Here is a 12,340-nt window from a genome sequence, read left to right on the forward strand (position 1 = left end):
GTGGAGTGTTGCATATTTTGGCACTCATGTTGAAGTCAGAGGACAACTTGTGTCAGTTTTCTCTTTCCTTGAGTCCCAGGGATTAAGCTCAGTTCACCAGATGTGGTGGCATGTGCTCTTATTCACTAACCTTGCCATCCCAAAATGAAAACCCTGATAACCCTGAGCCCCTTTGTTGCTTCGGGGACCCAGTGTGGTGTAGTTGCAGCTTCCCAGGTAATCTGCCTGTTCTGGCACTCAGGTGGTTGAATCAGCAGGAGGTCTCAGGCTAGCCTGAGCTCTAGTGTAAAACCCTATCTCAAAAGAAAATGCCCAGTGAGTGATGAAGGCAACTTTAATGTCTGAGTGGCTGTTTCTTTCAGCTCAGTCAAAGGCCAACTGTGGCTGAACTACTTGCCAGGAAGATCTTGAGGTTTAATGAGTATGTGGAGGTGACAGATGCGCAAGACTATGACCGTCGCGCAGATAAACCGTGGACCAAACTGACTCCTGCTGACAAGGTAACTCAAAAACGCTCACATATTCTCTTATACTCTCCCTCTTACTCTTCTCTTTTCTGTTTTTATTTTATTTTGAAACACACTTAGGGTTTAAGAGACATAGATGTAAGCTTGGGAGTAACTGAAAGGGAGGCACTTGGCAAAGCACAGCATAGGTCCCAGTGTGGGGTCTTCAGAATCCATGTTCTTACAAGTTACTGATGAGAAGGGGAAGCTTGCTACAATGCTTTGTGGTTTGATAGAATGCTAAATTTTAAAGCAAGATACAAAATGCCAAGATATAAACCCAGAGTTTATATTCAATATTAAAAGAAAACAGCTGTATCATAGAACAAAAATTTGAGATGAAAATAAAATACTTAAAAAAATGTTTTTTTAAATGTGTCTGGGTATTTTGTTGGCATGTATGTCTATGCAGAGATGCCAGAAGAGGGCATCAGATGCCCTGGAGCCAAGTTACAGGCAATCGTTAGCCACCTTGTGGGGGACCCTGGATCCTCTGGAGGAGCAGCCAATGCTCTTAACTGCTGAGCCATCTCCCCAGCCCCAATAAAACTTTTTTGTTTGTTGTTTTTTTTCATGACAGGGTTTCTCTGTGTAGCCCTAGCTGTCCTAGACTCACTTTGTAGACCATGCTGGCCTCAAACTCACAGTGATCCTCCTGCCTCTGCTTTCCCATGTCCTGGGATTACAGGTGTGCACTACTGCACCCAGCTCCAATAAAACATTTTTCTTTTCTTTTCTTTTCCCCAGAGCTGAGGACCGAACCTTGTGTGAGGGCCTCTACCACTGAGCTAAATCCCCAACCCCCCAATAAAACATTTTTAACAGCAGTAATTGGAGGAAATAAGTAATTATACTTATTTCACTTTTATAACTATGTTTAATGTGCTGTGAAAACTACAAAGATGGTACAGTCTATTTTTTTAATACTTTGGCTTAACTTGAGGTTTTTGGGTTTGGATGAAGCATAGTTCATCATGGACGGTGACTTGTGTCTGGCTCAGAGCTCAGCTGGCTCTTGACCTGGCATTTTCTTCCCTCTGGGGTATGCCCAAGACTTGTGGCTCCCCTTGATGGTAAGGTACATGGTGAGTCCCACAGCTGCCCCTCAGAAGAGAAAAGATGCTTAAATCTTACCTCTACCTTACAGGCCGCCATAAGAAAAGAACTGAATGAATTTAAAAGCTCGGAGATGGAGGTCCATGAAGACAGCAAACATTTTACACGGTGAGACCCGAAAGATCCAAATATTTTCAGCTAAATAAAATTTCCTCAACAGACAAACATAACAAAATTGTTCAGATTGCAGGAACTTTGCTGCTCTAGAATGCCAGGCATGGTGTCATACATCCATAATACCAGGTGGACTGTGGAGGCAGAAGGGTCAGGAATTCAAGACTAGCCCATTCCTGTAGTGAGTTAAGACCAACCTAGACTCCTTAAGACTGTATTAAGAAACAAAGACTGTGGGCCCAGGTGGTGGCTGTACATGAGCTCTGCTGGGGAAATGTAAAGATGAGTTTGGTCCCCAGACTTCACATTACACTGCAGCATTGAGTGTCTTGTCATCCCCTTGCACCAGTGAAGTGGAACGCAGAGATAGGCCAATCCTCAGAAGACCATGGGCTAACTAGCCTGGTGTACACAGCAGTAATAAGAGACCTTGACCCAGCTGGGCATGGTGTCTCACAGGGAGGCAGAGGCAGACAGATCTTTGTGAGTTTGAGCCCAGTCTGGTCTACAAAGTGAGTCCAGGACAGCTAAGGCTACACAGAGAAACCCTGTCTCAAAAACAAAACAAAAACAGAGAGAGAAAGAGACCTTGACTCAAACAGGTTGAAGGACAAAGACTAATACTCTAGACTGTCACTTGACACTTTCTCTGTGTAGCCTTGGCTGTTCTGAACTCACTGAACAGCTGGTCTTGAGCTCACAGTGATCCGCCTGCCTCTGCCTCCTGAGTGCTGGGATCACAGGCTTGTGCCACCATGCACAGCTGAAGTTTGTATATTTTTATAATCAATAAAAATCCTCTGATTTAAATTTAAAGACTAGGAAAGCAGTCTCCATTGTCTGATAACTTCTCCCTTTTTGTCCCTTTCCAGCTACCATCGCCCGTGAAGCTAAAGTGTGAGAAAGGAACTAAAGGGCCATCAGAAAAACAGAGCTGTGTTGTTGCTTGTCTCCTGAGCGACCATAGCACTTCCTGCACAGCCAGAGCTACTCTGGGATCTGGCTCAGGGGTGAACAGCACTTCTATGAATGTAGCCTGGCACTGGAGCGGATTCTTGTGCTGCCCTTAGCGAAGAATGAACCACCTGCTGCTTTTGAGCCTTTTTCCAGCACTGCAGCAGACTTGAGGACTCCTCTCTCACCAGCTGCAGAAGCTCAGGGCCCCTTGCGGCTTCTGAGCTTTACAGGCTGCAGCACACCCCACCCCAAGACAACTGCCCATTGTTCAACTGCTGAGGCATTGGGACCGTTAGCCTCACCTGCCTGCCCTAGCTGTGAGACCCTCTCATGGAGGCATTAGTTCCAGCTAAATCCTCTTGCCAACCCTTCTAGCAAAGGGCCTGGCCTCCAGCAGTGCTTGGACTGCACTGGCGTCAGTTAAAGATTGCACTGTACCTCCTCGCCCATGGCAGTGAGCCTGAGCGAAACTGGGGTCTGACTTGCTCATCTTCGTGGCACTTGTCATCCCAGCTCCTTTCCTTTTTGAAACAAGATCTTGTCCTATGGCTCAGGCTGGCCTCAAAGTCCTGTCTCAGCCTCCCAAGTGCTAGGACTACAAGCATGAGCCATCATGCTTGGCTTTCATACTGGCCCACATTTTAAAGTGATCATAAAGAAATGATGGAAATTTAGTCATTAAACAGTCTGAGCTGTAATCAGAACCCAAGTGTTGAAATGACAAAGCCATGTACATTTTCTATATACAAACCAAGAAAAAGGCCTTAATATTAATGCCAGTTTGGCAGAGAACTGACTCATGGGTTGGACTTTGCAGACTATTATACGTTTTTTGTACCAAATGATACTGTAAATCACTTCAGCCAGTGGGAGCACCCGTGGGAGCATTGTATGCTGCTGGTGCCATGCTTCTAGCCTCCTTGGTGCTGTTGGCCCTCTCTACTCCAGCAACGCTTTTCTCCAGCTGCACTCACCTCACTTGCCTTCTAGATTCCATGCTGCAGTCAGTGTGGTTGGTGCCTAAGTTTGTGGATCAGGCCTTCTCCATTTGTATTGTGGTGCAGAATTTTTCTCTTGAAACCTATAGAGCTTCACTGTTCCCTTCTAATTGCTATTTACATTGTAAGTGGCAGAGAACTACATCTTGGTTTTTCTCTTTTAGTTCTTGTTTTAGTCTGCACCTCATTGTGTAGCCTAAGCTAGCCCTTGACTTGAGGTCTTCCTTCCCCAGCTTTTCCAGGCTGGGGTCATAGGCGTCAACAGTTGCATACAGCTTTTACTTACCACCTTAATATTTTAGCAAATTGTATCTCTTAAATTTTTTTTTTTTTTGTTTTATTCTATTTCCTGTCAATAGTCTTTCAGCAATTTTCTCTTTGTCAGCATCACACTTACTAAAGAGTTATAATATAGGGTGAACGAAAAGGTGAAAGTGACCTTAAAAGTAGTACTTTGTTCTCTGTGGGGCAAGTAGTAGTTTTGTTTGCTTTTCTGTTACTGCCAGGCAGTTTCTGGCCATCTAAAAAAAGACTGCATCCCCACCTCCTCAAAGCTTATGAACACTTGGGTTAAGGAGGGAAAAAACCAATGATGGTTCTAAGTCTGTTAGACATCTAGATGCAAGGTTGCCGGAACTGCTGACCTTCATCATCATCTTTGATTGCATTTTGTTCTGTGCTCAGGAGGGAAGCACAGGTCTCACAAGGAAGGCAGTTGCTCTGCCCCTGCTCTCTCACAGCTAGATTCCAAACACCCTTTCCTAGTGGTTTGGAGTCTGCTTTGCATATGCCTCTGCTGTCTATGGCTCAAATGACATTTTCTGTTTTGTTTTATTAGACAGGGTCTCATGTAGTCTATGCTGGCCTTGAACTCACTTTGTAGCCAAGGATCCCCTGCCTCTACCTCCCAAGTACAGGGACCATAGCTGTGCCCACCATACCTGATGGCAAAGCGACTTTCCAGCCTTCTCGCTGCTGCTTTCCTCACTGTGCCAAGCCTGAGCGGTCTGCTTGTGTGCCAGCAAGGGCTCTGAGTCATTGCTCATCTCATTCGTCTTCTGGAACATGATACGTTAGCCTGGCCTCTAGTCAGTGGTTTTGTTTTTATGTATATAAAAGTTGATTTTGTTCTCTTCGTGTAGCTTGAGGCTCACGATCACAATGTAAAGGAGTAAAAGCCTAGCCTATTGACCATTAATGTGCTTCCCTAATGTACAGAGTCTTGTAAAATAAATAATTACATTGTATATCAGTTTTCCCACCAATCTTAATTATTAAAGTATTTTAGAATGTCAAAAAACTCTTTGATTTGTTTTTTTCTTTTTCATGCATTTCAGTCACTCTACCACTAAGCCACATCCCTGACTTATGGTTTTGTTTTGTTTTACTTTATTCTAGAAGATTAAAGCAACTTAATAGTGATATCCAAATTACTGCTAATGACTTCCAATGAAAAGATGTCAGATGTCACCAGTGAGAATCTGTCTATCATGGTTGTTTAGCTGGAGGTGTAGCAAGGTACAGTGCTTGCCGAGCCCTGACTTCAGTCACATAAAACAAGGCAAGGTGTCATCCAACACTTCTGAAGTCACTTCTGGACCTCAAGTTCAAGTCGTAGTGGGAAATTCAGAACAAGCCCAGGATAGCTTGTGGTACGTGATGAATCTCATATTTTTATTTATTTTTTTAAAGAATGTTGCAGAGAGAAGGATATTGGGAGCCCCTGTGAGCCAGGAACTTCAGTAGGTGCCTGTCCTGCCTACCACCTTCCACCCTGTCTGGAAATGATATTGTACTGGTCAGGTTTATACAGTTTCTCCATGTTTGAGGACAGGGATTTACAACCCACTCAGTCAGCCTTACAAGGATTTAGTCAGGATGGACCATGTTAGTCAGCTTGAACCTCGGCTGATGTCACAAAGAGCAGCTCGGGCTGCCTGCCCTTTCTGGCAAGCAGTCCGGTTTCAGCCCACAGCACTGTGGCAATGACTCACTTTCTACTTGTCACTTAGCACCTTTACTAAGATTGAAAAGAAACCATGAGTCAGAATTTGACTTTGGATGTTTCTGTGCTTCCAGATCACTGTGGCCCAAAATATTAGGTTTCCAGTAGTTTTGGCGGCTTTGGGGTTAAAATGTCTCTAGAAGGTTGTTCTTAAGGTGCACACTGACCAGTATTTACTGAACAGTGGATGAAATTTGGTTCTTTGTGGCTGGAGAGTGAGGTCTGGAATAACAAATCAGAAAGGATAGGGCCAGGAACAAAAAGATGGCTCAGTGGGTAAAAGTGCTTTCCACCAAGCATAAGGAATAGAGTGAGCTCCCAGAGGTCTGCATAAAGTAGGAGCGAACCCCCTCCACAAGGCTTTCCTCAGACCTTCACACGCACTGGTAGCATCCCCACATACGCATCATACACAGCCCATAATAGTAATAAAGGCAAGTCTAGTAGATACCAAATGGACTGCATGTCTTTTGTGTTTCGGTTTTTCAAGACAGGGTATCTCTGTGTAGCCTTTGCTGTCCTGGACAGGCTTCGTATACCAGGCTGGCCTCGAACTCACAGAGATTCAACTGCCTGTGCCTTCCTGAGTGCTGGGATTACAGGCATGTACCACTTTTCCCAACCACTTTTTTTTTCTTTTATAGTTATAAAATTTTATTCCCTTAGATTTATTACACAAATCCCAATAGATAATATATACATTGTTACAGACTACTATAGACAGATAAAACCACCATTCAAAATTATTAAATTAGTTGTATGAACTACTCTTGATGAAGACAAATTTTAGCATTGAGAAGGCAGCAGAGAGCGAGGGTGGGATTGGGAGGGAATAAGGGAGTGGGATACAGCGTTAATAAAAAAATAATAAATAAACAAAAAAAAGAAAAAAGGCAGCAGAGAGGGTTGGAGAGATGGCTCAGAAGTTAAGAGCACTGGCTGTTCTTCCAAAGGTCCTGAGTTCAATTCCCAGCACCCACATGGTTGCTTATAATCATCTATAAAGGAATCTTGTGCTCTCTTCTGGCCTGCAGGCATACATGCAGGCAGAATACTGTGTAAATAATAAATGAATCTTAAAAAAAAAAAAAAAAAAGGCAGCAGAGAGTTGGTTTAGGGACTTTGGCTATTCTATAATGTTAGCATGGTTATTAAATATAGCATTCTGTGTTTTTCCCTCAGAAGACTCTGCTGATATAATCTACAACTTGGCAGCAGTAGCTGGGACGCTGTCCCTGTCAAGTTGGTCTTTGCACTGCCATGCAGTGCAATCATCTCATAGTTGATTAGCTGCCCGCCCTGAAAGAGCTGAGCTACTTTATTTGTTCCATGGCATGCAAATGAAGTCAGTTTCGAAGCTGTACCGTGTAGCAAAATCTCATGAATGTCAAAGAATAGCAACGGAAGGCGAAAGTCATCCACCCACTGCTACTCTCTGGAGATTTTTTCACGTCATTTTAAGCAGCAATGGGGAGACTCCAGTTGGCAACAGGGCTCCAGAAATGCTTACATGAGATAGTCATGAGAACTCTTTGCTCCAGACATAGTCTCCCATTTGCACACCAGCGCTCCAGCCACTGTTCATAGCAGAGCCACTATTTCCCTTTTGTGTTCTTAATAGCTGCACAGACGGTATAAGAGTAAACAGTTAAAACATCTGGTTTTTTTAATATAAGACAAGAGTGAACGGACCATCAGCAGACTGTACTCGTGGTCAGGATTCAGTTCCATTCCATTCTTGGAAAGCACGAAGGGAATGCAAGCCTGGATCAAATGGAAACCTGGGTTTTTTGTGCCATTTCACTGCCCCCATCATCATATATTCATACACAATAATAATGTTAAACAAAAGAGGTTATTCCAGTTCTATCAACTGGTTTGAGTATGTGAAGGAATTTCAATCACCTGTAGATATATAGTTAGAAAATATCGAGGACAGGACCACCAGGGCTGTACAGAGAAACCCTGTCTTGAAAAAAATATTTTTTTTAATGTTTTTTCTCCTGTAATCTCAGCACTTTGGGAGGCAGAGGCAGATGGATCTCTGAGTCTGAGGCCAGCCTGATCTACAAAGAGAGTTAGTTCCAGGACAGCCAAGGCTACACAAAGAAACCCTGTCTCAGAAAAAACAAAACACAAACACGAACCAAGCAAAACAAAGTTATAGATATGTTTTTGCTGGGCAGTGGTAACCTTTACTTCCAGCACTCAAGGAGGCAGAGGCAGGGAGATCTCTGTGACTTTGAGGCCAGCCTGGTCTACAGTGTGAGATCCAGGACAGCCAGAGAAACTGTCTCTAAGCAACAAACAACAAAATAAAAACAAAAGGAAAAAAACATATTGGCCATTCTATCTGTCTGTCTGTCTGTCTATCTATCTATCTATCTCTATCTCTACCTACCTACCTACCTATCTATCTGCCTATTTAATAAGACAAGGTCCGCCTATGTAGGCCAGGCTATTCCGAATTTCACTATGTAGAAAAGACTGGCTTCCAGTTCTGCCTAACTGCCTCCCAACTGCTGGGGTTAAAGACATGCACCAATATTCCCAGTCATTCTTTCAAGTAGATATTAACAACATTTGCCAGGATTTTTTTTTTTTTTTTTTTTTTTTTTACATCCTAAAATCTGGGAAGTAGTATTAGTGTTTTAGAATGGTAAATGTAAATTATAACAGGTAAAGCACTCAAGCTGATATATAAGAGGAACATGATCATTGTCTCTACTCAGGCTATCCTTGATCTGATGGCTCTGTCAATTTACTGACAAATATCTTTAGAATCAACATATCTTTTTTGTTTGAGACGGGGTTTTTCTGTACAGCTCTGGCTGTCCTTGACTCACTTTGTAGACCAAGCTGGCCATGAATTCACAGAGATCCACCTACCTCAGCCTCCAAAGCTCTGGGATTACAGGCATTTTTATTTTACAGCTTTATGTGTTTGTGTGTAAAATGATGTAACATTAAACAGCTTTTTAAGCTGGTGTGGATAAGCACCTCAAATCCTAGGGCAAGTGTCTTCCCACTGAGAGTCTATGAGAGGTTTTGTGTGTCTGTGTTTATTTACTTTAATTTTATATTCATTGGTGTTTTGCCTGCATGTATGTCTATGTGAAAAGTGTCAGATCTTGGAGTTACAGACAGTTGTGGGTGCCGGGATTTGAACCCGGGTTGTCTGTAAAAGCAGTCAGTGCCCTTAACCCCTGAGCAATTTCTCCAGCCCCGTTTTGTGTATGTTTTAATGTGCTTATTTTTATTTGTATACCTGTGCGTGTTTTGTAAACCATGTGTATCTGCAGATCCACTAGAACTGGGAGTAACAGCTGCGAGTTTCCGTATAGATGCTGGGAATTGAACCTACGTACTCTGGGAGAGGAACAGGGTTTCTCTGTTTAACAGTTCTGCCTGCCGGTGCCTCCTGAGTGTTGGGATTAAAGGCGTGCACCGCCATGCCCGGCCCATGGGAAGTTTTTAATTGTAGCCAGTTCTTCTAGAAGTTCCTATTTCTTCCACAAACAAAACAGATTAAAATCCTGGAATCTGGAAAGCATTTCTCTAGCCGGTCTCTCCCATTTTGCATATGCCAGTATGTCCAGGCAGGGAAGACACAAGACACAAGCTCAAAAGCCCAGTGCCAGGACCTTACAGCTCTCCAATCCCGTTAGAGGTGAAGCTGAACTTTACAGATCCCGTCAGCCTTAGCGCATTTGCAATGGTCCTAGTGCGCATGTCCCCGCGCAGGCGCAGTGGGCAGTTCCTAGCTTCCGGGCGTTTCATGGGTATAAATATGGCCGCGCCGGTAGGGCTCGGTCTTTTAAGACTGCGTCTCTGCGGTGACTGTGGTTTGGTGAGTCGTCTTATATCTACCAACTCTGTTGTTCTGGGTCTGCCCTCGGCGTCCGGCACCCGGGCTCTCAGTGGAAGAGTCACGTCGGGGCCGGACCCCGCGTGGGAAGCCGGGGTTAAGTCGCCTATTTATGGCTTGGCCCGTTCGACATGTGCCTCCCAATCCAGCGAGGGCCATCTTTTCGGAATCCCAAAGGTAGCGGAGTTATGCCGGCAAACCTCACGAGAATAACTGCGCGCAGTCGTGATGCTTAAGAGAAAAGGCTCTTTTGTTCTCGGCAAATCCTGCCGTTCAGAGAGCCGCTTTTAACGTAAATAACGAATTCACAATTTTGGCGGGGAGGGACGTACAGTGTTTGCTTTGAAGGTACTTAGGGCCGCCGTGGGGGTGGCTCAGTTCCAGTAAGGCACTTCTTCGAGCTGGAAGTTTTGCAAATGTGCAGTGAGATTTGTCAAACGAAAGGATTTTACTGTGACTATCCAACGTGGATAACCCGGGAGGTCACTCTCCCCGGGCTCTGTCCTAGTGGCGTACGGGAGCATAGGCTTCGCCCGGTGATGTACAGTCCCTTTCCACAACGTTGGAGATGAAGCTGGGCTTTGGGTCCGCGCCTGCATATTCCTACAGCTTCTCAGAGTCCTGTGGACGGTGACTGAGGGGACAAACCATGCAGGAAACAGGCTTAAATCATACCGTCTGAGGATGAGGCTACGCTCTATTTTCTTTATAAGAGTTTCACTTATGATGGAATGCGTTGTTTTGCAGAACTGATCGGTGATTGCAAGTGACTCCTTGATTGAGGTGAGTTTACTCTGAAAGGCCATTATATGTCTATTATTAACGGTTAGAGACTAGTGGGACTTGTGGTCTTCAGTACTGCGTTTAGTTGAGAAATCGTGTCGTCCCTAACCAGAGACTCCAACGTGGATAACCCGGGAGGTCACTCTCCCCGGGCTCTGTCCTAGTGGCGTACGGGAGCATAGGGCTTCGCCCAGTGATGTACAGTCCCTTTCCACAACGTTGGAGATGAAGCTGGGCTTTCAGTCCGCGCCTGCATATTCCTACAGCTTCTCAGAGTCCTGTGGACGGTGACTGAGGAGACAAACCATGCAGGAAACATAAATGTCTGAGCTGCTAAGGCTTTTGGTGTGCCATCCTCGGGAATCTAATAATTGGTGCTTTTATTTATTTATTTTTTATTGTTCAGGAAAGAAGAGGATTTGCCACAACCACCTCCTGAAGGTTAACATGTGATTTTTGAGGCCTTTAACTATTCAGATTGGTAAAGCTCTGTATTACGGGGTTAGCTGAGAATCTTGGTGTCTATGTTCTATGGGATGTGTAAGGACCTGTTTGATCTCCCCAGGATCATCACTTGTGCTTGTTCATGTCCATATTCACTGTAAGATCACATCATAGGTTCAAGACCGCACTGGGTTACAGAATTCATTTGTATTTTAAATAAATGTTTGTAATATACCTGACATCTGATGTTAATTAAAGTAGACTTTTGAATGTGCTTGTCTTCTGGTTTGGTGTGTCTAGAGTGCTTGCATGTAGGAGACTGCAGATGGTTTCACAGCAACTGTGGGATTAATGCACCCAAAGGCTGAGACTGAGTTCCATCCTTTGCCTTGGTGGTGATGGTGTTGTGATAGGTCTCAGGTGTGGAAGTGCTGGTCAAGTGAGTAAGCACTGCAGACTGCACAGGCCTACTGATGGCTTTATGAGGTGGGGAATGGGTCCCTAGGTCACAATGGGAAGCCCTGATGACCAGTGCTGGTTGTGCTTTGGGGTAATCAATGCCCTGAATGATGGGGGGATAGGGAGTCACCTAGAAGGTAGGCCTTAAAGATTCTGGTACATTTCCCTGGGGTGGGAGAATTGGCGCTCTTAACTACAGTTGCTAGAATGTTGGCATTCACGAGGTGCTTGTGTGGCCAGAGTTGAAAGGCCCTTGCTAGAAGCCTGTACATGGTCCAATTCATCTGCCCTTAGTTTTCCTGTAGTGGGGCCTAGATGCAAAGTGTGTGCCTTGGCTTCCAAATTCAGTAAAAGATAACTGCTATATCATTTATACATGTAGCCAGTTTCCTTCCCACCCCCCAAGACAGGGTTTCTCTATAGCCTTGGCTATCTTGTACTTTGTAGACTAGTGATTTGCCTGCCTCTGCCTCCCAAGTACTGGGATTAATTACAGGTGTTTGCTCGGCTAGGCTTATAGCTCAATCCTTACCTAGCATGTGTGAGCCCCTAAATTCAACTCCTAACAGGTGGTACACTGAAGGCAGGTGTCTTCAAGGCCATTCAGTGCTACACAGTGAGGCCCTGTCTGAAACCAACTTCAGAACCAGCGCACTGCATATGTACCAGGCCAGCCTGGTCTTCATACACTATCTTGGTTTTCTTCTGAGACAGGGTTTCTTGTAGTCTTGGCTGTCCTGGAACTTACTGTTCATACCTGGCTGACTCCAACTTTTCATCAATGCTGTTCCAGTTACAGACTAGGTCTTAAAATTTGATAATGGGGCTGGAGATATGGTTCAGTGGTTAGAGCACCTTATCCATGGTCAGCCGTGACCAGACCCTAACACCCATGCAACATCCTGGACTTTGATGAACACAGGCATGTAACTAGATAAAATTCACACACTCAGATAAAAGTATTACACAAGATGGCCAGGGCCTAGGGATTAGCTCAAAGCAGAGTACTTGCCTGGCAAGTGAGAGGCTCAATATTGAAATAAGTGATAGTTCAATTTTAGACAGAAACCAGGTCCCAAACCCCATTAGG

General features: G+C 44.5%; 1 protein-coding gene, 1 long non-coding RNA gene and 2 other non-coding genes across 9 annotated transcripts in view; all 4 read left to right on the forward strand.

Moving 5' to 3' along the window:
- Phactr4 (phosphatase and actin regulator 4) overlaps positions 1-4,991 on the forward strand; it is a 70,443-nt gene extending 65,452 nt beyond the window's left edge. For all 6 annotated transcript variants that reach the window (XM_060379390.1, XM_021651394.2, XM_021651395.2 and 3 more), the window contains 3 exons: positions 363-500; positions 1,654-1,730; positions 2,609-4,991. In XM_060379390.1, coding sequence (XP_060235373.1) covers positions 363-500; positions 1,654-1,730; positions 2,609-2,624 — 231 coding nt within the window. In that variant the 3' untranslated portion in view covers positions 2,625-4,991. The remainder of the gene's footprint in view (positions 1-362; positions 501-1,653; positions 1,731-2,608) is intronic.
- A 4,439-nt stretch (positions 4,992-9,430) lies between these two features.
- On the forward strand, positions 9,431-11,065 carry LOC110557187 (uncharacterized). Its single transcript, XR_002476945.2, has 2 exons — positions 9,431-10,347; positions 10,754-11,065. It is a non-coding gene; the product is annotated as an uncharacterized LOC110557187 (long non-coding RNA).
- On the forward strand, positions 10,026-10,228 carry LOC132653298 (small nucleolar RNA SNORA73 family). The gene has a single exon (XR_009591070.1). It is a non-coding gene; the product is annotated as a small nucleolar RNA SNORA73 family (small nucleolar RNA).
- LOC132653297 (small nucleolar RNA SNORA73 family) lies at positions 10,465-10,668 on the forward strand. Its single transcript, XR_009591069.1, has one exon. It is a non-coding gene; the product is annotated as a small nucleolar RNA SNORA73 family (small nucleolar RNA).
- Positions 11,066-12,340: the final 1,275 nt, after the last annotated feature.

The sequence above is a fragment of the Meriones unguiculatus genome, chromosome 3 (genome assembly GCF_030254825.1).
Source record: "Meriones unguiculatus strain TT.TT164.6M chromosome 3, Bangor_MerUng_6.1, whole genome shotgun sequence".
In the NCBI taxonomy this organism is placed as follows: domain Eukaryota; kingdom Metazoa; phylum Chordata; class Mammalia; order Rodentia; family Muridae; genus Meriones; species Meriones unguiculatus.